Raw genomic sequence first — 24,346 nt, 5'->3', positions numbered from 1 at the left:
GCCAAAAGTGCCACAGCTAACCTATCACTAATTGCAGGATTGGGTGCTCTCATTCTCATTCGGGTCTCAGATTTACACTGCCAAAGCTCAGAATGTTTCATATCTCAGAATGTACTGCAACAGCAAGCAACTGCTGAAACTCTCTGTTCCGTCTCAGATCAGTAATTAGGTTGGTGTTTCACTCTGTTGGCAGTTTGAATTGGCTCCTGCCCTCGTTTTGCTACTTAACTGGAGGTCAGTGTTGTTTAAACATTTGTAAAGACATACTGGTCTGTACAGATCTTAACAGCAGAATATCTGGTTAGCTCTGTGATGAATTACTTGTCATTTAGCAGATGCTTTTTTCATAACATAATAAAAATATCAGGAACGGGCCTTCACATGGAGCCATTTGGGGTTATGTACCCTATTTAAAGGCACAATGGTTCTCTCAGGGATTCTCAAGTTCACGGTTCTCAAAGGTCTCTGTGATCAAAGTGTCAAGCTTGTGTCACTGGACCAAGCCTATAACCTCTGGTATACCATCCCTCAATTTGCATTTGTTCCATTAATGAATAAATGAATCGTGTGGCCCTTTGACACTGCCATGCTCACATTCTAAAGCATGGTAATGATGTTTTAATGTTTAAAGCTCTGTAGCAAAGAAAATGCTGCTAAGGCAAAAGAGATTTCAGTGAATAACAACTTAAATTTGTGTTCTCACTTAAAGCTATTTTGGTTTCAGAATATGTTACAGAATTCTGAAATGCTGCTTTATCTTTTTTAGATTAGAAGTCACAGGCTACACTCTACTTGTGTTTATGCATAACAATAAACTCATATCTCATATCTTTTGAAAAATAATACAAATAAATCTTTTAAAATATCTAAATAAAATTAGACAATGGTAAAATGAATAGATCTCTGTCTCCGTCTGAAGTCTCTGAAATAATATTTAATAATAAAGATATATCTGGCTGTCTTGGTCATTTCAAGAAAAGGAGGTCCCTGCTCTGTAGTGGTTTTTGATGTTTTTCATTCTTCTCTCATGCTTTTTCCATGGCCCATTTTCCACTCGTGAGTTCCAGCAGGCGGATTACAGAGAGAGAGATTAAAGTCAAACCTGCTGCTTGTGGTCCAACACTACTGCAAACCTCCTACTGTAGAATAGATGATACGTGCATCCATCCTCCTTCAAACTACGTGCATTTCTCTTTCTCTGAGGAAAATCATGTGGCCAGCTCATTTCATTAACTTTGTGTGATGTCTTCAGAATTATATTGCCCATTTACTTTCATCACCCACCAATTTGCACTGAATGTCATATAACAGCATTTTATAAACTGCTTCAATCTAACAAAAAAACAAACAAACAAACAAACAAACAAACAAAAAAACACTGACACAATAATACCATTGCCACTGTCTAAAACTCAGTGCTCTCAGTTCCTCAGAAAACAAACATCTGCCCAGGCAGGCGAGACACCCTATTTCATTTCGTTGGCTGAACGATTGACGCTAGTAATCCCCTACCCTGAGGGCCACTGGTATCATGCGTCACCTGTTTTTCCTCTCATTTGCCAGTCTCCTATATTTGCACAGACGAAATCACACTAGCGCTACACTCTCAGAAATAAAGGTACAAAAGCTGTCACTGGGGTGGTACCTTTTCAAAAGGTACACTTTTGTACCTATTAGGTTCAAATATGTACACTTTTAAGTACTAATATGTACTTTTAAGGTACCAAAATGGACCCTTTAGGTACAAACATGTACCTTTTGAAAAGGTACCGCCCCAGTGACAGCTTTTGTACCTTTATTTCTGAGAGTGTATAGTAGAATTTCATATGCATGTTTTTTATTAAAAATGTATTGTTTTTAATGTGCAAGCCACAGTTGCCTGTGGCTTGCACAATAGGGGACTAACGATATTATGTACTATGTACAGTGTGCTATGTATGAATATTATGCCATGACTTTCAATTAACTCCACAGTTAAACTGCTTAGGGATAGGTGATATGATTGAAATTTTAACCCTGTCATTTAGTTTAACCACTGCAGTGATACAAATCACCAAATAATTAGGCTTTACACTACATCAAATTGTTAGAAATTGAACAAAACCTTACAGGTTTCATAATACTCAATATCATAACAAATGAATAACTCCAAGTACAAGTATGTCCAACCTTATTCACATACATACAGTAAACTCAGGTATAGCTAAAGCAATATAGGAATATAGCAAATCTCAACTGCTTGATTCTTTATATTGTCACAAAATGTAAACTATATTATTGTGAAGAAATATTTAAAGTTAGAGTTATAGTACATCCAACAGCAACAGGTAAAGCAATATGTAGATACTCTATAGCAAATCTGAGCTGTGTGACTGTTTATATCATCATAAAATATGTAGCCTAAATTATATTATTACAAAGCTCTGTATATAAAGCTGAATATAGCTCCAACTTTATCCACATACATACAGCATACTCATGTAAAGCGATAACAGCAAATCTCAACTGCCTGATTGTTGCAAAAATGTAATCTTATCACACACAGCTCTATATAAAGTTGGATATATAGTCTATATGTTGTTTATTGTTAACATTGTTGTTTTTTTCTTTGACTTCTTGGCCAAGTCAGTGTTATCTACTAGTTTATTATAGTTTTCATTTAATATAGAAAATTTTAATTTCTGCTTTTTCGTTTCCTGTCCCCCGTAAACTGCATTTTTCTGCATTTTCGTGTCGTAACCCTTGCGAGTGCCTTAAAGTGTGCACCTCACCAGCTTCCCTAAGACATCCATGTCACAGGGAGAAAAACAGCTGAGTCTCTCAGCTTCCCCCTCCTCTCCAGACTGTTTTCCATCTACATCCTCCCCTCCCCCACCCTTCCTCACTCTTTGTTCGCATTCTGTCCTCTCCGCTTGTTGCCACCCAACACCGTTTCCGGCGCTCTGATTGGTCGATTTGATGTTAGAGGTGGAGCTACTGATGCAGCGGTGACATTTTGTCAGTTCGGCGAGCGATTACGGTGTCAGTAGAAGAGCTTCCGAGGAACCGTCCGACAGTCGGGCGTTTAAGCTGCTCTTTCTCGCTTAAAATCCCCTAAATTTCGACCTGAGAACAACTAAAAGAAGATACGAACTAGATTATACGTGTCGTAAAAGAAAGGATTGAATCCAAACACAGAGCTGTGTTCTTTCTTCTGTCGTGTCGCCTTTCTTCCTCCTTCCTGTTTCTTTTGTTTATGTCCTGTAGTGTTCTGCTGTACGGCGGAGAATACATCACTGACCGTGAATAAACGATAGAGTGAAACGAGATAAACGAAAGACAGAAAGAAAAAATATTGAGGCCATTTCGTCTTTTTCATCCGTCTACACGTCTGTAGTGTCCAGCTGGACCAGGAGCGAGAGTCTAATGCCCCCGGAGGATGAGCCCAGCCATCGAGGGGATGCAGACAGAGCCGCAGGGGTATTTGGGGAAAGGGGTGCTCCTTGAGCCCTTTGTGCACCAGGTGGGGGGACACTCGTGTGTGCTCCGCTTCGGGGAGCAGACGATATGCAAGCCCCTCATCCCCCGGGAGCACCAGTTTTACAGGAGCCTCCCTGCGGCTATGCGGAAGTTTACACCGCAATATAGAGGTAAGTCAGTTAGCTACTAACGTGACGTCTTATTCCGTTGTCCTGGCTATTAAAGCCATTCCTTTCTTTTTCGTGACTGTCTTTCGCGTACAATGTGATATTTTTCGTGACTGTAAAAATCATCTTCATGTTAAATGAAGGCCAGCAGTGCTGCTGTGTTTCCGTCTTAACGCTATTCTCCTCAAGGCGGCGCTATTTAAATAAATTCTTAAAGGGACAGTTAACCCCAAAAAAATAAAATTCTGCTATTATTTACTCGCCTTCATGTTGTTCCAAACCCGGGTGTCTGTCTTTATTTAGTGGAACCGAAAAAGAGACACCTGCCAGTCATGTTCATTGTCGTTTAATATGAAAGTGAACGGTTACAACCATCACCTTTCTGTTTTTTAGAAGTTTAAACTACTTAAAATATTTGGGTGTACTGCCTTTGTAAATGGCCCCTAAAAGGTAAGATATTGGCAAGGCTGTACTTTAACGCATACACCTTGGTGTCTGGGTCTCGTTTGAAGATAGCTGAATGTGGAGCGTTTCCCAGCTCAGAAATGGCAAGTGTTTTTTTTTTTTTTGGACCCAGATGACATGACATCATAGACTGACTCCCACACACTTGTGGTTTCAAAATTTGCTGTCATACCTGAGGAAACACCTGGAAAGACAAGTTCAACAGGCTTAGATTTTGCTTGTGTCCATCTGTCTCATTTTTTTCTCTCTGTGGGGGTGGGGGTGGGGGCTCTTTGTGGTTGTTTAGGAAATGCATTTTAACGGTAGGAAGTTATTGTCAATAATATAATGAGTGCCTGATTTAAATATTCTGAATTGGAAGTCTAGGCGATATTCTGGCTGTGTTTTTTGCATTGTGCTCTGTTGTTTTGAAAATAATGCTTTTAAATTTCTTTATAAATATATATATTTTTAAATGCTTTATCAAACAAATCTCATTTTCTGTAATAAAAAAATGCTGATGAAATATAATTTACATAATTTATTTTTTTGTGCTGTCCTTTTAAAAAAAATATTGTATTGAATTATTTGCATTTTTTACTTTGATACATTAAAAATATTAGAATAATGTTGAGAATGAGAATAAAAAACACTAACATTACACATAGCTTTTTCATGACCTTATCCCTTTTAGTACTCTCTATTCTCTCAGAATAACAGATTTATTTATATATATTTTTTTTATTTATTTAGTGAAAAAGATGTTTCTTGTGTATGTCTTTCGGGTTCATAATATATTCTTGTAATTCTTGTGATGTTTACACGTGATGCGTTCATTTTTTGATGCATTGTGCTTTTTGGATGCTCTTGCATTTGAGTCATGAAGTGATATGATACAATAAATAATGTTGGTTTCATCATATCTTTAGCCTCTTGTCATTTGTTTGTTGGCTGGTTTCCTTCTTATGTGGCATTGATTGAATGGACATTTGATGTGGTTTGCTGTGACAGATTCAGAAAACTGATCTAGTGAAGCCGCTCCTGTACGTTGGATGTTGTTGTTGTTGTTGTTGTTGTTGTTGTTTGATAGACTTCTCTCTCTTTTCCCAACCCTCAGCCTTCTTTGCTTCCTCTCTCTCTTTTCCAAGAATTTCTGTCTCGTTGTTTGTTTGTTATGGATTGTGTGATTCCTATCAGGTTAGGAGCAGCCCGTGCTGTCGGCTCAGTAGCTTTTGTTAAAGACTGGCGAGCTTTTAAGCGCAAAAAAGAGAAGTGGGTAAGAGATGTTAAAGATTTCCAAGACTTGGATCTCTGACTACTTCCTGTTTGCTGAAGTGAAGTTATGATTTCACCTCTGACCTCATTCTTTTTTTCTCTCTCTCTCTCCTCTTCCATCTCTCTCTCATCTCTCTGCAGGTGTGGTGTCGGTGAGTTTCGAGGAGGATGAGGAAGGAAATTTGTGTCTTATTGCGTACCCTCTGCACAGTGAGCTTGGGGACTTGGAGAACGTGGACCCCTCGGCAGACCTGGAACCCAATAACAAAATAAAATGGGTCAGTAAGATGCTGCTGGACAATGAGGGCTACAGCAAGGACCGGTCCAGACACGCTCGGAAGGATAAGGACAAGAGGTGAGGGGACAGTAACATCTGATTGTGCAGTCGTCCTAGCAATATGCATAATAGATGCAAAAATGGGGTTGAAGAATAGAAACGTTGCTTTAGTCATCGTTTTTGTCTTAAAAATGTCTATAAATGTAGTCAATGATTGTTTGTTAGACTAGTTATAGTCAATTTTAACTGTGATTAAAATGGCATGTAATTTAGTCAACACAAATAACATTTTAACATGTGGACAAATCCAATAAACTTACATTGAATTAGAGACCAGAGACCAGGATATAATAGAAACTTGGGAGTGTGTCTTTTGATATATAAGTATCCACCTAACAAGTAGGGCTGAATGATTAATTGAAATAATAAAATAAAAATCGCAGTTTGGCTTAGTTTGATTATCAGATTGTGAAGGCTGCTGTTTAATTAAGTATGTACACGTACGTTTTGGAGTGTGTTCATTTACATACATGCAGCTCAGAATAACAATATTTTTACTTTGTCTCAGAGCAGCTATTAATATAGTAATTCTAAAGTTATTTTAATAATTTAAAGTTATTAATATTTTATTAAATTCTATTTTTTACATTGAAATAAAATATTGAAATAAAAATAATAATTTTGATAATTTTATAGTCATATTGATGTACAATCAAACTGTGCAGCAAATTAGCATGTTAAATTGCAGTCACAATTTTTATCAGAAAAATCACAATTATATTTTTTCCCCAAATTGTTCAGCCCTACTACATCTTGATAACTGTTTAGCAATGTGCTAAAAACACTCAGAGTCAGAACAGTTAGCAACCAAATAGCACCGATGTGACAACCACCTATTTCATTGTAGCACAATTTTGCATGAAAAATGGAAAAATGTGTATTTAGATCAAAATGTAGCCATTTACCAGAGACTGCAGGGAGGTTCAGATTCTTTCTCAAGGACACAATACTGACAAATCACGTACTGTTCCTTGCAGATTGAACCAGCAGCTTTTCAGTTAGCAGTTTTAAGCTTTAATGCCTAGGCCACAATACCCCACATCTCTTGAATAATACTAGCCTGTGTTCTCCTGTAATAATGGCCCTGCTCAGTACTTATGTGACTCAATGAGAATGTGACCGATCGAAGCGACCTTGTCGTCATGAGGAGGCACTGAGCGCACTGACCCACAGAACACCCAGCTGGGCAGAGCAGATGCACTCTCAGCTGCTGGCAACCGGACTGGTTCAAATGTGTGTTTTGAGCCAAAGTTTAGCAAGAGGTTATGTAACCAGTGTAGCTTTGTGACTTAGAAGTGACCTCAGTGTGACTGGGGAAGGGGTGAAAGGCCAGATAAGAGGCGTTTGTTCTTTGTGGGGGATTTAGGATTTTAGGAATCATGGGTATTAACCCACCTCAACAAGCCATATGACTTGGGGTGTTTATGTCTGTAGCACAAAAGGCACAGGAAATTGTATACCTTGTATAATTTATTCAGAGATCGCCATGAAAATAGCCTTGATGCTGGCATGGTGTTAAAAAGTGAATAAATAAACAAACAAACAAATGGCACAGGACGAGTTACACGCCAAAATTTAATACTTAAATGTAAGGGTTTATATAGATCTCTTAAAACAAGTTCTACCAAGTTAGCCGTAATCTGTCTGTCAGGCTGACCCACCTCTGTTCTCACCCCTCCAGTGTCAAACGCGAGGAGGAGCTGGAGTGGCTCAAGCAGGCCGAGGTGTTCTACTACAGCCTGGAAAGGAGCAATGCTGCCGGCCCTCAGCTCAAGCACAACCCCTGGAGCCTCAAGTGCCACCAACAACAACTGCAGAGGATGAAGGATAATGCAAAACACCGCAATCAATACAGTATCCTTCAATGCTGCCACAAACAACAAAGGTGGATTGGTCTAGTGCAGTTTGCTGCTGATTGTTAGATTATTTCATAAATTTATATACATAAACAGCACTGTTTAAACATTTGACGTCAGTAAGGCCTAACCTAATCTAACCCTTTTTTTTTTTTTTTTAAAGAAATTAATACTTTTATTCTGCAGGGATGCGTTAAATTGATTAAAAGTGACAGTAAAGACATTTATAATATTATAAAATATTTCTATTTCAAATAAATGCTGTTCTTTTGCTCTCCATTCATCCAAGTATTCTGGAAAAAAAAAAAGATTACGAAATAATAATAAAAAAAAGAAATGTAATAATAATAATATTTAAATAACAACAATAATAAAATTGTAATGGTAATAATATTTTGCAAATTACAGTTCACAGATTACTCTATTTTTGATCAAATAAATTCAGCCTTGGTAAGCATAAGAGATTTTCAAAAAAAACAAACCAAAAAATCTTAACAACCCCCAAATTTTGAAAAAATTAAAAATGTATTTCTAAATTATGGCAATATGTAATTAAAAAAATAATTGTATATAATACAAATTAATGATAACAGATTTACATGTTAAAGAAACACTTATTTTACCCAAATTTTATTTAAGTCACTAAAAATATATATGAAAATCACTACTCATTAATGTGGCTGTTCATACTGCCCAACAAAAATGTAAAACATTAAAAAGCTTGAATAGCACATTATAAAGCTTGTATTTCTATGCAGATTTACAATTAGAATGACAATTGTGAGGTAAATAGATAAAACAGGCCTATTTATTATGCAGAAAAACAAAGCTTAATTGAAGAGCAATACTGAAAAGAAAGGAGAATCTACGTTTCCCTTGACCCAGAACCTCCCATCAGAATTCATCCTGTTGGAGAACCTGACATGGCGCTACACAGTTCCATGTGTGCTTGATCTGAAGATGGGCACGAGGCAGCACGGGGACGACGCATCTGAAGAGAAGAAGGCTGTCCAGATCCGCAAGTGTCAGCAGAGTACATCCGCCAGCATCGGAGTGCGCCTCTGCGGCATGCAGGTTAGTGTAACTCTTGAGCGTAATTCCATAATATTAGAAGCACTTAAAGGTGATGTTTTATTCACACGCTCCTTTTCACTTTCCTCCAGGTCTACCATTCAGACACAGGGCAGCTCATGTTCATGAACAAGTACCATGGCCGTAAGCTGACCCTGTCTGGCTTCAAAGAGGCCATCTTTCAGTTCTTCCATGACGGGAGGCGCCTAAGACGCGAGCTCCTGTCGCCGGTGCTGCGGAGGCTGCGAGACATGCAGGCGGCCCTGGAGGCCTGCGAAAGCTACCGCTTTTACTCCAGCTCGCTCTTGATAATATACGACGGAGACCCTCCGCGATCACGCCACTCCGCAGAGGATGGCCTTTCGGAAGAGGAGGAGGAAGACGACGATGAAGAAGAAGAGGAGGAAGAGGAGGAGGAAGAAGAAGAGGAGGGTGGTGCTTTTGGATTCCCTCACGACGCAGGTGCGGCCAGCAGCAGTAGCAACAGCGGTGCTTGTGGCGGCACCAGCAGCTCTGCTGTGGTGCGACGCATGGCCAGACCAGACAGCGGCCCGGTGGTGGACGTTCGCATGATTGACTTTGCTCACACCACGTGTCGGCACTATGGCGAGGACAGTGTAGTCCACGAGGGCCAGGATAGCGGTTACATCTTCGGATTGGAGAACCTCATCACCATCATTTCGCAACTAGAGGACCACAGCACAGATTAGACCCCAGCTTCGTTCAAACCAGCATGGTGTTCTAATGGGAAAATGTTTCTTTCTCTTTCTCTTCCTCATTCTTTCAATCACTTGAGACGTTCAGCTCAGTAAAATCTCAAAGCTCCACCTGTTCAGTTGTTTTTTGTGTTGTAGAGGTTTAAAAAGGGTCAAGAAGCTAACGTCAAGTCGTCACACGATCTGCTTCCTCCATGTTTAGTAGCTTTACTCACTTCCCCCGATGTACTTTTACAAGGTTGCTGCTGTTCCCCTTTGCGTTCTATTTATTGAGGAACGGTTATTTACCGAAAAGGACCTGATTTCGTTCCCGTCCTCATTCCTTGAGAAGGTTCTAGAACTTTGATTAGCTTCTGAGTGCTCATTGTTGGATGGTGGTGAAAAGAAAGACTGTTAACGCTCTACAGCACCCTCCCCTTACACCTTTACCCATCGTGCAGAGACAACTATATTCAGATAGTTAGTTGACATACAGAGACTATAATAAAGCTTTATTTATTTGTCATATTTCCTAAATAAACTAAAAAGAAAAAACATTGAAAAAGTGAATGGAGCTTCGAAAACTACATTCCATGTTATTAATGTTACAATAATGATATTAATAAATATTATTATTTGACATGTTCAGATACCTCTATCTTATATCTGTTGTACACGGTATGTTGGAGGAAAAATAAAACTTGTTTGTGTTAAATTCTGGTCTCGTACTGTGATTTGTTTGGTGATTTTTTTTTTTTTTTTTTAGCAAGATGTGCTGTATCTTGAATATCAATTTACAGCAAGTCACAATTAGTCACTAAAACCCAGTTTGGGTCTTGAGCTGTAGATGCTAAATAAAGAATAGTGCAATAAAAATATTAAAGGGATAGTTCACCCAAAAATGAAAATTCTGTCATTAATTACTCACCTTTGTGTTGTTCCAAACCTATAAGACCTTCGGTCATCTTCGGAACACAAATTAAGATATTTTTGATGAAATCTGAGAGCACTCTGACCCTCCTTGGACAGCAAGGGACCAACCACGATCAAGGCACAGAAACCTAAAGTAAGGACATCATTAAAATAGTCCATGTGACATCAGTGGTTCTTTTATGGTAATGTGGTAATTTTATGAAGCAACGAGAATACTTTTTGTGCATAGTAAAAACAAAAATATGGGCTTTATTCAACAATTTCTTCTCTCCCGGGACAGTCTGCAGCCGTATTTGAGAGTACCATGGTGCATGCTCATGCATTCCTCTTCCTGTAAACAAGGCGCAACATGTGTGTGTTCTACATCAGCAGCACGCAAGCTTAATAAAATTATGTTTGAACCATTGATGTCACTATTTTAACAATGTCCTTACTACGTTTCTGTGCCTTGAATGTGGTAGTTGCATTGCTGTCTATGCAGGGTCAGAAAGCTCTCAGATTTCATCAAAATGATCTTAATTTGTGTTCTGAAAACAGGTCTTACAGTTTGGAACGACATGAGGGTGAGTAATTTTTGGGTGAGCTATGCCTTTGAGTTGGTTAAAAATGCAATGGTTTACCCAAAAATGAAAATTCTGTTTTCATTTACTCCAAACCTGTATGACTTTCTTCTATGGAACATAAAAGACATTTTTGTACTAACAAAATGATTTGGTTAACAACATTATCAAAAATTCTACACTGGTGTTCCACAGAAGAAATAATGATTATATTATATAATGAAATTTTGGTAACACTGTAGTTTAGGGACCAATTCTCACTATTAACTAGGTGCTTATTAGCATGCATGTTACTAGCATGTTGGCTGTTCATTAGTACTTTTAAAGCCTTAAAGCCATATCAATGCCTTATTCTGCACGACCATATTCTACATCCCTTAATCCTACTTTAACAACTACAATGAATAAGCAGCAAATTAGTAGCTTACTGAGGCAATAGTCATAGATAATAGTTAATAGTGAGAATTGGTACCCAAACTAAAGCGTAACCAAATGTTTATTTTTGGGTAAACTATCACTTTAAGAACTTAATCAGGTTGTTTTCTTTAGCTTTCGCAGTCCTCATAAAGAGATAGCAGAAAATCACTCTACATTATCACAGGTTTTAAGGATGCTAATGTCTTACCCTGTGTGAAACGTTTAACACAAGGTGTCCTGACCAAGTGGCCTGACCTTTTCCTCTTTACTGGCTGTTTGAGAATTCAGGCGCTTGTCTAGGTAACAAATAGACCTGTATCACTGTGACACAATGATGCACATGTAAAACAGACATGCATTATCAACAGCACTCTTTAACATAGGAGCTAGTTGTCACGCTTTTTTCGCCAGTGAATATTTAGAATAAAATATTTGATGGTTTATTATAGTGCTGTCAAACGATTAATCGCGATTAATCGCATCAAAAATAAAAGATTTGTTTACATAATATATGTATGTATGCTGTTTATATTTATTATGTATATATAAATACACACACATGCATGTATATATTTCAGAAAGATATGTTATGTTTATATATTGTGACACGTGTCCCGAGCCGTCATCAGCGTCGCCCTGGCAACAAAGGGAGCACACCTGCACCACGAATTACCGGCAGACCGGTCACACCTGGAGCTCGTCAGGCACCGCCCTTTATAAGCCGCCTTTCACACACACTCCGGTGAGTTCTGAGGAAGTCTCCACAACTAATGTTGTTCTATTTCCTTTCTGCCAGAAGACAGCGTGTGACCGGTCCCGCCGAATCACGGAAGCGCTACACCGACCCACCACTTCGAGGACACGAGAGGATTGAGCTGGAACACTGCACGGAGCACCGCACCACGAACTCACACTATTGCACAAATAAATCCACCCTCTGGGGTTTTCTTGACTCTTTAAAGTCTTGTGGTCGTGTGTGATTCGACAAATCACCCCTCCAGCACGTGGACTAAGTTGTGTTTTTTTTTTTTTTTTGTGTGTTTGTTCTGTCTAGGCGGCCGCTCCTCCCCTCTCCATCATGGAAGAACTCCTCAAACATCTCACGGAGGTGAGCATCCACCAGCAACAAATCATGGAACATGTGGCCTCCCGACAAGGCGAGACAGAGCGGGAACTCGCCGAGCTCCGTTTTGCTGCTGCCCAGCGAATCCCACTGCCCGACCCCCGAGTGCGGGCTACCCAACTTCTCTCTAAGATGACTGTCCACGATGACGTAGAACACTTTCTACAAATGTTCGAGGCCGTCGCACTCCAGGAGGATTGGCCGCAAGAAGAATGGGCCCAGATCATCGCCCCCCTTCTGACCGGAGAGGTGCAGCGAGCCTACTTCGCGCTACCCCCGGAAAAGATCGACTCGTATGAGGAGTTGCGGAAGGAAATCCTGGCCAGAGTGGGTCTGTCCCCTATCTGTGCGGCCCAACTATTCCAAGACTGGGAATATAAGCCCCGCCTACCGGCACGCGCTCAGGCGGCCGAGCTCTCGCATTTGGCCCGACATTGGCTCCTCGTCGGGAACCCCACTGCCAGTCAAGTCGCCGAAAGAGTCGTCGTCGTCGGCCCAAGGAACCTGGCCAGTGGAAGTGGGGATTCTAAAGGACCTGCCTGTCCCCATCCTCCTCGGGAGAGACTGGTCGGGTTTCGACCATCTACCCGCCGCCAGCCAGCCTGTCAGCCCTGCCGGGACACGCCGTCGCCGAAAACCCAGACACAGTCCCTGCCGTCGCCCCGTGTTGCTGGCATCTGACAGCGCCCGAGACGGTGAGTCCCCCTCTCAAAATTCTAACCTGTACTATGACATGTTCCAGCAGGTATCGGGAGGGGGTTCGTTTGCAAAGGAGCAACACGGGGATGACCGCCTGAAGCACTGCTGGACACAAGTGCGGGTGATCGAGGGGAAAGAGGTCCTGCCAGCGCCGCACCCGATCCCCCACTTCCGCATCCAAAATGGCCTGCTTTACTGTGTCGCCCAGCGGAGGGGGGAGGAAAAAACGCTGTTGGTAGTCCCAAAAGCCAAGACAGAGGTCGTGATGGAACTAGCCCACGCCCACCCGATGGCCGGCCACCTCGGAGTACATAATACCACCCAGCGCATCAGAGATCGTTTCCATTGGCCTGGCCTGGAGGCAGATGTGAGGCGCTTCTGTCAAGCTTGCCCGACCTGCCAATGGACCTCGCCGAGAACTCCTCCCCCCAGCCCGCTGATTCCGCTACCCATCATCGAGGTGCCCTTCGAGCGCATCGGGATGGACCTGATAGGGCCGCTGCCGAAGTCTGCCCGAGGCCACGAACACATCCTGGTGATTGTCGACTATGCCACCCGGTACCCGGAAGAGATCCCTCTTCGTAAGGCCACTTCCAAGGCCGTCGCCCAGGAGCTGTTCCTCTTGAGTAGCCGAGTCGGCATCCCAGCGGAGATACTGACTGACCAAGGCACGCCGTTCATGTCCCGGCTAATGGCGGACCTCTGTCGCCTCCTAAAGGTCAAACAGCTCCGGACCACCGTTTACCATCCGCAGACGGATGGCTTGGTAGAGAGATTCAACCAAACCCTCAAACAAATGCTTCGCCGAGTGGCTGCTGAGGACAAGCGCGACTGGGACCGGATGCTTCCCTATGTGCTCTTCGGGATCCGGGAGGTTCCCCAGGCCTCCACCGGTTTTACCCCCTTCGAGCTGCTCTTCGGCCGCCAGCCTCGAGGGCTCCTGGACATCGTGAGGGAGGCATGGGAACAACAGCCGGCCGCCCTCCGATCCACGATCGAGCACGTGCGCGACATGAGGGAGAGGATAGACAGAGTGATGCCGTTAGTCCGGGAACACCTCACCAAGGCCCAACAAGCCCAGCAATGTCACTACAACCGGGCAGCCCAACCACGGGAGTTTCAGCCCGGGGACCATGTGATGGTTTTGGTTCCAACAGCCGCTTGCAAGTTCCTGGCCACCTGGCAGGGGCCGTACACGGTTACCGAACGAGTCGGGCCAGTCACCTATCGGGTACGCCAGCCCGGCCGCCGACGGGAGGAACAACTCTATCATATCAACCTTTTGAAACGGTGGGTCGGGAACCGGGCTCAGCTGTCGGCCCTTGTCACCTCAGATCCCGTGGTTGTCGACGTCAACCCCCATCTCTCGGCTGCCCAGAAGACGGAGCTTCAACATCTGGTCAGTCAGTTCTCCGATGTGTTCTCACCCCTGCCCGGGCGGACCAACGTCCTCCACCACGACATCCGCGTCCCGACTGGCACCATCGTGAGGCAGCGGCCCTACCGTGTCCCGGAGGCTCGGCGACACGCCATTGAGGACGAAATACAGGAGATGCTGAAGTTAGGGGTAATCGAACCATCTCGGAGCCCATGGTCCAGCCCTATCGTCATGGTCCCGAAGCCGGACAGCACCCTCCGCTTCTGCAATGACTTTCGACGTCTGAATGAAGTCTCGGAATTTGACAGCTACCCCATGCCCCGTGTAGACGAGCTGATCGACCGCCTGGGAGAGCCCGGTTCATCTCTACGCTCGACCTTACAAAGGGATATTGGCAGGTGCCGCTCCCCTTCGGCCTACACGGGGCCCCAGCCACTTTCCAACGGCTGATGGATGTCCTACTGCGGCCCCACCAGGCCTACGCGGCGGCCTATCTGGACTATATCATCATACAACCTCGAACGGTTGCGGAGGGTGCTGATGGAGCTTCGCCGGGTTGGGAGCCGTCCTCTCCCAGGAAGTAGACGGCGAGGAACACCCGGTGGTCTACATCAGTCGGAAGCTGACCCCCGCGGAACGTCGCTACGCCACGGTTGAGAGAGAAGCGTTGGCCGTTAAGTGGGCAGTCCTGGAGCTCCGATATTACCTACTCGGGCGGAAGTTCACCCTCGTCACCGACCACGCTCCCTTGCAGTGGATGGCCCGAGCAAAAGACACAAACGCACGGGTGACTCGGTGGTTCCTGGCGCTCCAGGACTTCCACTTCGTTGTACAACATTGGGCGGGAACGGCCAACGCCAACGCGGACGGACTCTCCCGTGGTTGGGCAGCTTGCGCAGGTCTGTCAGGGGGGGGTGTGACACGGGTCCCGAGCCGGCAGACCGGTCACACTTGGAGCTCATCAGGCACCGCCCTTTATAAGCCGCCTTTCACACACACTCCGGTGAGTTCTGAGGAAGTCTCCACAACTAATGTTGTTCTATCTCCTTTCTGCCAGAAGACAGCGTGTGACCGGTCCCACCGAACCACGGAAGCGCTACACCGACCCACCACTTCGAGGACATGAGAGGATTGAGCTGGAACACTGCACGGAGCACCGCACCACGAACTCACACTATTGCACAAATAAATCCACCCTCCGGGGTTTTCTTGACTCTTTAAAGTCTCGTTGTCGTGTGTGATTCCTCACCCCCGCCACAATATTAAATATATTTATTTATAATATAAATTATATGAATATAAATATAAACATGTAAATATTTTCTAAATATATACTGCATGTGTGTATTTATATATGTGACCCTCTACCTTAAGTCGCTGGGGTATATTTGTAGCAATAGCCAAAAATAAATTGAATGGGTCAAAATTATAGATTTTTCTTTTATGCCAAAAATCATTAGGATATTAAGTAAAGATCATGTTCCATGAAGATTTTTTGTAAATTTCTTACTGTAAATGTATCAACTTAATTTTTGATTAGTAATATGCATTGCTAAGAACTTCATTTGGACAACTTTAAAGGCGATTTTCTCAATATTTAGATTTTTTTGCACCCTCAGATTCCAGATTTTCAAATAGTTGTATCACGGCCAAATATTGTCCAATCCTAACAAACCATACATCAATGGAAAGATTATTTATTCAGCTTTCATGTGATGTATAAATCTCAATTTAAAAAAATGTACACTTAAGACTGGTTTTGTTGTCCAGGGTCACATATACATAATAAATATACACAGAACACACACATATATTATGCAAACAAAAACTTTTATGCGATTAATCATGATTAATCATTTGACAGCACTAATTTATTATAGAGTCAATAATAAGATAAATAAGTTAATTAATTAATTTGGCACCAAATCAGCATATTAGAATGATTTCTGAAGGATCACGTGACACTGAAGACTGGAGTAATGATGCTGAAAATTCAGCTTTGTCATCACAGGAAAAAAATACATTTGAAAATATATTAAAATAGAAAACAGTTATTAAATTGTAATAATGTTTAAGAAAATTACAGTTTTACTGTATTTTTGCTCAAGTAAATGCAGGCTTGGTGGGTATAAGACACTTATTTCAAAAACATAAAAAATAGTAATTATTCCCAACCTTTGACCAGCAATTTAATATTCAAATGTCCTAGATTTAGTGTATTGTGGTCCATGAACAGCTGGTCCAAAACTAAGCGCTCCACAGGGGGCTTCAGATGCCAAATGATGGGCTTTATGGGCTTTGAGGACAGTGCGCATTTAATCATTTGTTCTGTTTGGTTGTTTTATCTGCTTTATCCCGTGTCTCAGTGGACTGCATTGTTCCAGTGATTTGATGTAACATCATGGATGAGCGCCAGTGTGTAAATGGTTACTGGTCAGCGCATGTATGCAAGTGTGAGTGATTTGGCATGTTTTTTGTGTCTGAATGTTTGTCAGTATAGTTTAGCTTCACCTATTCTCCAGAAGAGTGGTTGCCATGGCAACGGAGCTGTTTGGTAATACTGAAATCGCTATATTTTTAGTTCTTTCTCTAGCGCTGGGGATCATATGTTGGCCTACATACGCTAATTACGCCTCCTTTAAAATGTCATGCAAATATCAAATGAATTCAACCCCAATCTGAAACATATGGGGGATATGTTCGGCTTACATAATTACTGGTTTGAAGTATGCAGCTGGCTCATTTAGAGAGTTAACATTTGCATGCTCATTTTAGGTACTCAGCTGTGCTCTGTTTTAGTTCAGTTCATTCTATTCTACCTTTGTTCCCGCTGTGTTCCTAAGAATAGAGGATTGTGAGGGTAAAGCATTGATCGCTTTCTTTGTCTTTTTCTCTATACTGAGTCACACCTTTTGAGATCACATTTATACGCACACACACATTTGTAAATATTTAGTTTCTCAGTCATCGTTCTGTTATATCCTTTTCAACTTTCCAAGTGCCAATGTAAGATGCTTTTGAAAGACAAACTGGGACAAGTTTCTAGCTTGCAAAGAAGATAATATAAATTAACATTTATAAAACAAAGAAATAAAAGTGTATCTTATATCAATTATATATGCTTAAAATAATTAATTACAATTAAAATGAAAAATTGGAGCATTTTCACTAACATTTTATAAAATTCTTATTTTTTATAAATATTACAACATTTATAAGTAACTAAAAGTTATAATTTTATTTAAATAAATAAAAGTTCAAATTCATTAAATTTATTATGCTGAAAATATTTAAAAAGGAAAAAACATTTTACAATTGCGCATTTTACTATATATTTACTATATATTTTATCAAACCAATTTTATAAATAAATAAATAAAACATTTATAAATAAATGATCGGTAAATAAATAAATAAATTTATGTTTACTTAAATTTACTCAAATTTATTATGCTAAAAATTACAATGAACAAAACTTAAATTGAAAATGCAAAATAGAAGAATTTTCACTATATATATATATATATATATATATATATATATATATATATATATATTTCTATTAAATATTATTTCTATTTAATTTTTTTTGTTTTCATAACTCTAAAACACAATGCAATGGTTCAAATTGTGAAAAAAATGGCAAAATTCAGGTAAATATAAATAATATGCAGGCAAAATGCAGGTAAAACAGCTGTAACAAAAACAATACAGAAAATTCCTTTATATCAACACTGTACATTGTGCCCTATTTTTACGAACAGTTACAGTGTACTAAAATAGAAAAGAAAAACCCTTTACATTTATGATTTTTATAAAGCATTTTGCAATAAGCCCTATATTTATAACCTAAAATGAAAATCTTGTCATTATTTACTTATCTCATAAAATGCAAAATAAAGGCATTCACTATATAACATTTAGGATTATGAAATAAACTTAATAAATACATCATAAATTAGGTATTTACAAATTATTAAAAAGTTTATGTATAAATTAACTCACTCAATTCACTAAAATATATTATGATGAAATATAATTTACAATGAACACAATTATATTAAATTAAAAATGCATAAAAACATTTTCTCTTGTGGGTTTTTGGACCTCATTGAGAGAGAATAACTGCTTTAGGTATCCACTGAGGTTTAGTATTCCTTTCTTATGTGACAGGTCAATTTCAGATTTTCGAAAAGGGAATTTCAACAGTGATCCTGTATGCGTCATCAGTGTGATTCTCAGTGTAGCAGCTGGGTCATTTATAGAGGTCACTTCATCGGCTTTACACTTGTTAGAAATCAATATTTCATCCCATTCCAGCTCCACTGAAAGCATGTTTGTGGCCATGATCCTTCATATGAAGCATTCAAACAAGTGGGGAAAAGAAATTAGCACTGCTTCACTAGCCAACATCATGTTACAGGTAGCAACTAACAAAGGAAAAAAGAATGTCTTCTCTAAGAATTCAAGGAGACTAAGACATAAACACACAATGACAGGGCCAGCCGTAGGGTCATGAATGGCCCTTAGTGTTTGACCACAGTCAGAGAGAGTGAGAGAAAACCAGGCCAAGAAAGAATTAGAATCTTACATAAGCACTGTCATGACGTAAACGCTGCTCCCATATAGCATGAGCCGGACTGTGTTGATTTCATTCACTGACTGCACTGTCAATGTGTTTAATCAGGCCTGCCAATTTCACTAACAAGATCAACTAAATCTATCCACCAACATTTTCCTGATCAGATATATTGACTTGGCTTATTTCATTAAAATATGTTTGTGCAAGAAACTCTTTGAAAATGCTTTCTGCTAAGTAAAAAAAACTATTATGTGAGAAGTGCATGAATAAAAATAAAAAAAGGTAGATGAATACATTTCAGTTCCTATCCCAGTCTTATTTCTATGTGATGTGTGTATTGTAATGTGAATATTTTGTCAAACCAGCTCAGCCCAGCTGAACCCCCCGCAGGCAGAATAGGTCAAGGTTGTTTTTACATAACTGTGTTCTTTGCTGTCCACCTAAAAAGCTGAAGAAAATGGAAGGGGGTGGTATGAAGCAGTTTTCTACGACAGCGTTTTAGTGCCACGTTAAAAAATAAAAAAAAATCTAAAATTATGACATTAAAGTCGTAATATTTCGAGAATAAAGTCGAAATTACGAGAATAAAGTCAAAATGTTTCGAGAATAAAGTTGAAATGTTTCGAGAATAAAGTCGAAATACTACGAGAATAAAGTCGAAATATTACGAGAATAAAGTCGAAATGTTTCGAAAATAAAGTTGAAATACTATGAGAATAAAGTCAAAATGTTTCGAGAATTTAAATTTTAGAAATGTAGCTCTCTTATTTAACCCTTTTTTAATACAATACAAATATATGTGGGATTATTAGCAGAAATCATACCATGTGTCATACTCTCGGGGACAGTATGCAATATGCAGTAATATTTCATGTCTTCCATTGCATTCGTTATTTGTAGTGCACCAACCACCCAATAGCAATAGCTTAAGCTTTTAGTGCTTTTAATATAAAACAAAAGTCTCAGTTTTCAAAATCAGTTTTATAGCGAAACACAAATTATGTGTTTTACAATAATGTGATTTTCAGGCTCTTTAATGTGGCGTGACAGATCGCTGTATTTATGTGAATAAATTCATTAAATTATTGTGAAAATTCCACCACCTGCTCCGCAAAAACGTCCCAAACTTTCATTCCTCACATAGCCTGTTTAATTAAACAGCAATAAAACGTTCTAAAGGTTGAAGTGGACTCAAATTTGTTAACATACGTTATATTGTTGTGTTTTCTGCTGTAAACTTAAACTATTTTATTCATGGTATACTGTAAATGAGGACATAATATTTAACGTCTTCCATTCATTATTTGTAGCGCGCCAGTCAACCAGTAATCACAACAATTTTGTGCTTTGTTGCTTTTACACACAGCTCAGCTTTCAAATTCTGCCAGTTTTATAACGAAATACAAATTATAAATGTGTTTTTGCTCTTTATTTCAAGTTTATAGCAAGATATAAAGTGAAGGAACATCATAAGGCATGAAAAAAAACAACAGTTTAGCCTAATTTATAATGAAAATAATGTCTCGTCGTTCGTTATTGTAATCGGAAAGATGATTGACTCACATGCCGCTTGACAAAACCATTATTGCAATATAGCCTACATATTGTTTGTATTTCGCTATAAAACTGACAGATTTTGAAAACTGAGATTTGGAATATCTCCTGGTGCTCCCAATCCGGGCCATTTGCATGCGCAAAAGGCTAGAATAGCCTATCTCAAAATATTATAACAATCTTTATTCTCGAAACATTTCTACTGTATTCTCGTAATATTTCGACTTTATTCTTGTAATATTTCTACTGTATTCTCGTAATTTCGACTTTATTCTCGAAATATTTAGACTTTATTTTCGTAGTGTTTCGACTTTATTCTCGTAATATTTCGGCTTTATTCTCATAATTTCGACTTTATTCTCGAAATATTACGACTTTAATCTCGTAATTTTCGATTTTTTTCTTTTAACTTGGCACTAAACCGCCATCGTAGTTTTCAGACAGAGAGGTCCTAAAAAAAATATATATATATATATATATATATATATATATATATATATATTCTATTTATTTTTATTTTTTTAATTTTGGATTTTTTTGTATTAAATAAATTTTTGTTTATTTATATTTCTTTATTGTTTCTATGAAATATTATTTCTATTTATTTGCAAGTTTTTTATATTTTCATTGCTATTATTTTTTGCCAGAATATTATCCATTACACTCTAAAAAAAAATGGTGCTATATAGCACTAAAGTTGGCTCGTAATCATAGGGGAACCACTTTTAGTGCTGTATAGCACCAAATCTTGGTGCTTCAGTGGTTCTTCACAGGTTCTTCGGCATGACTGAGGGGCTATATAGCACCGCTACCATATACAGAACCTGTTAAGCTCCTGTATGGTTTTTCAGCGGTTCTTCAGTGGTTCTTTGGGGTGATTAAGGTGCTATATAGCACCGCTGTCATACAAAGAACCTGTTAAGCCCCTTTAAAGGTTCTTTACGAGCTAAAGAACCACTGTTGGTGCTGTATAGCACCATTTTTGTTGAAGAAATACAATGCAATATGGCACCTTATGGTTCTACATAGCACCATTTGACACAGGTGCTGTATAGCACCTTTAAAGATATGGTACTATATAGCACCAAAAGTGGTTCCCCTGATTACGAGCCAAGAACCACTTTTAGTGCTATATAGCACCGTTCTTTTTTAGAGTGTAATTTTACAGCCATTTCTGTTAACTCTAAATCACAATGCAATGAATATCAGGTAACACAATGAAAATAACAATCAATACAGTGTACTAATAATAAAAAAAAACTTTATTTTTATGACATTTGTAAAGCGGTTTGCAATAGCCATATATTCATAACCCATATATTCATAACCTAAAATTCTATCGTTATTTATTCATCTTCATGTTATTTACAACCTATTTATTTATTTATTTAAACCTGTTGTGAGGGGAAAATGATCGGTTTGTTTTATTTACAACTTCGAAAAATCGTTTTCTTTTTTCTCTCCTTTTTTTTTTTTTTTTTTTTACAGTGTCGTTTACATTATTGGTACATTATTGGAAGGTATTTTCTGCTGAAATTGTTACCACAAACTGCTGTTGAATTAAAAAATAAATAAATAATAATAATAATAATTTCCCCCCCTTTGTGCTCTGCTTATAAAATAGTAGTAGTGGCTTTGAAATTATACAAGTACAATGAATAATGACAGATTTTTCATTTTTGGCTGAACTCTTCCTTTGAAAACCTGGTCGAATGGCAGTGAAGCACTGAATGTTATTCAGTGGCCTTGATGTAACAAGGATGATGTAACAACGTCTCAAGCATTTGTAAAGAGTTCTGGTGTGTACTGTTGAATGTATTCAGAGGCATGCAACCAGTCTGCTGTGTATAATAGTTCAGAGGAAATATTTTGGTTGCTGATCCACAGGCATTCTTACTACTTTGCTTATGGCATTTTAAGGAGGAATAAAAAAAGACTAGAACTAATTTTAAAAATGTATTGACTTCTCTTGGTTTATGAATCGGTTGAGTTGTAAAGTGCTCTGCCTACTGAAGCATTCTTTCCTCTGCTGTCCTGATATAATATCACATTCTGACTCATCAGACGCCTCTCTAACTCACTAACAGTATTTATAGATGCGTCTAAACATAAGGAAAAGGCGCACATGAGCAAAACGGCTCTGACATTTGATGATAATGCATCAGTTTACCTCAGTAGTCTGTAGACAATATCTGTTTAGTGATTGTGTCTGAGCATATGTGGAATTAACCAGAATTTACACTGTCTAAACAAATTTGTCATGCCTCATCAAAGGCTTAGGGATCATATCTCTGACGTGATAAATAAATAAGGGTGTCACTTAAGTAAATGTCTCTGGATTTTGGAAAATACCTTGTGCACCAGGCCAGCGAGTTTACATAAAGCTTAAATGGTTTTACATCATTAAACAGCAGGGAGAGAGAGCAAAGAGAAATTATACAATGGGTTTCACAATTTTAAAGTAACAATATCTTGCCAAAAGATGCCTGTTACACTGTAAATAATTTTCAAAGTTGTAAATATAACAAAGATTATTAGAGTAGGTTACATTTTACAAGAAAATACTATTTCAGTATTTCTACTTCAAAATTTCAGGTGTAATTATTTGTGAAATATACTAGCAATTTCTGAATGAAAATGGTTTGTGCACATTTTTTTCCCCACATTTAAGTAGATTTCTTTGACTTTTTAATTGGCTTATCAGCTCATTAAGAGGAAAGATTTAAGCCATGATGACCAGCAAAATTAGTATTATTCGAGTTCTTATAAGAACTTAAAACTGAGAACCAACCAACATTTGATTCCTAAAAATGAAATTAAATAAGTTAACTTCACCAGGTTATGTAAGGCATTGAAAAAAGGATGTAGCTCAGCAGTTTGTTTCTCTCAAATTGTAAACCAAACCCAGGTGAATCTAACTGAAATGTCACATAATCCATAAAATAAATCACATAACTCTCAGCACGGTTAGCAACTGAAGAATTTAGATCCTGCGTTATGTCAACAGCAACTGAAAATAGCAGCTGAAATGGACTATATCTCATTGAGAAATGCAAACACCATAAAAATAAATGAAGCGGAAGGCCTTGGTGTACGTGAAAATAAACATTTTGGGAAATATGAATTTCCTTTGCTTATGTATCACGCCACTTTTTTTCTCAGTCCAGATTCCACATCTTTCAACATGGCTGAAATATTATTCCTTTATGAATTTACATGTGTATACATACACACACAAACAAAGTGCTAAATGACATTTTTTGCCTTATATGACACAACACTGAGATGTAAAAGAAAATGAACAGTTGGGTGAGAAAAGTATGTGTGATTTGTGTGTTATTTGCTTGGCCTCACCTCTGTGTTATCTCACAGTTCACTGACCATTATATAACCAGTCTGAACAAGTATCTCTTTATTAAAGTGCAGACGACGGCTCATCTCTAACCAGAACAAGCACACCACAGAATCAGCTGCTGTGCACATAAATGTGTATAAAGTACTGAGCAAAAAGCCATGTGTTCTCTGCTCTGTCATTTGTTTAATCCCTGGTTGGTGTGAATGTTAGTACGGCTCGGTGATTATGTGTGTCAGATTGGCCTGCATCAGCTGCAGACACCAGACGAGGATAATCTGCTGTCATAATCACATTATACCCATTCAACAAATCTGTTTTGATGAACTATAATTGTTTAAAAACGGTCAGTTAACAATTCATTTTCAAGTTTTAAATGTTGCTGTGATGTGAATTACATCAACTCATGAAAATGATACTTTTTTTTTTGAGTTGTATATAATA

General features: G+C 39.1%; 1 protein-coding gene across 1 annotated transcript; it reads left to right on the top strand.

Moving 5' to 3' along the window:
• Positions 1-2,990: 2,990 nt before the first annotated feature.
• On the top strand, positions 2,991-10,019 carry ip6k2a (inositol hexakisphosphate kinase 2a). Its single transcript, XM_058779920.1, has 5 exons — positions 2,991-3,629; positions 5,487-5,700; positions 7,364-7,536; positions 8,437-8,612; positions 8,702-10,019. Exons 1-5 carry the CDS (start codon positions 3,419-3,421, stop codon positions 9,317-9,319), a joined length of 1,392 nt encoding a protein of 463 aa, XP_058635903.1. The 5' UTR covers positions 2,991-3,418; the 3' UTR covers positions 9,320-10,019.
• Positions 10,020-24,346: the final 14,327 nt, after the last annotated feature.

The sequence above is a fragment of the Onychostoma macrolepis genome, chromosome 06 (assembly GCF_012432095.1).
Source record: "Onychostoma macrolepis isolate SWU-2019 chromosome 06, ASM1243209v1, whole genome shotgun sequence".
NCBI lineage: Eukaryota > Metazoa > Chordata > Actinopteri > Cypriniformes > Cyprinidae > Onychostoma > Onychostoma macrolepis.
The sequence above is the reverse complement of the archived record's forward strand: the minus strand, read 5'-3'. Positions and strand labels throughout refer to the sequence as shown.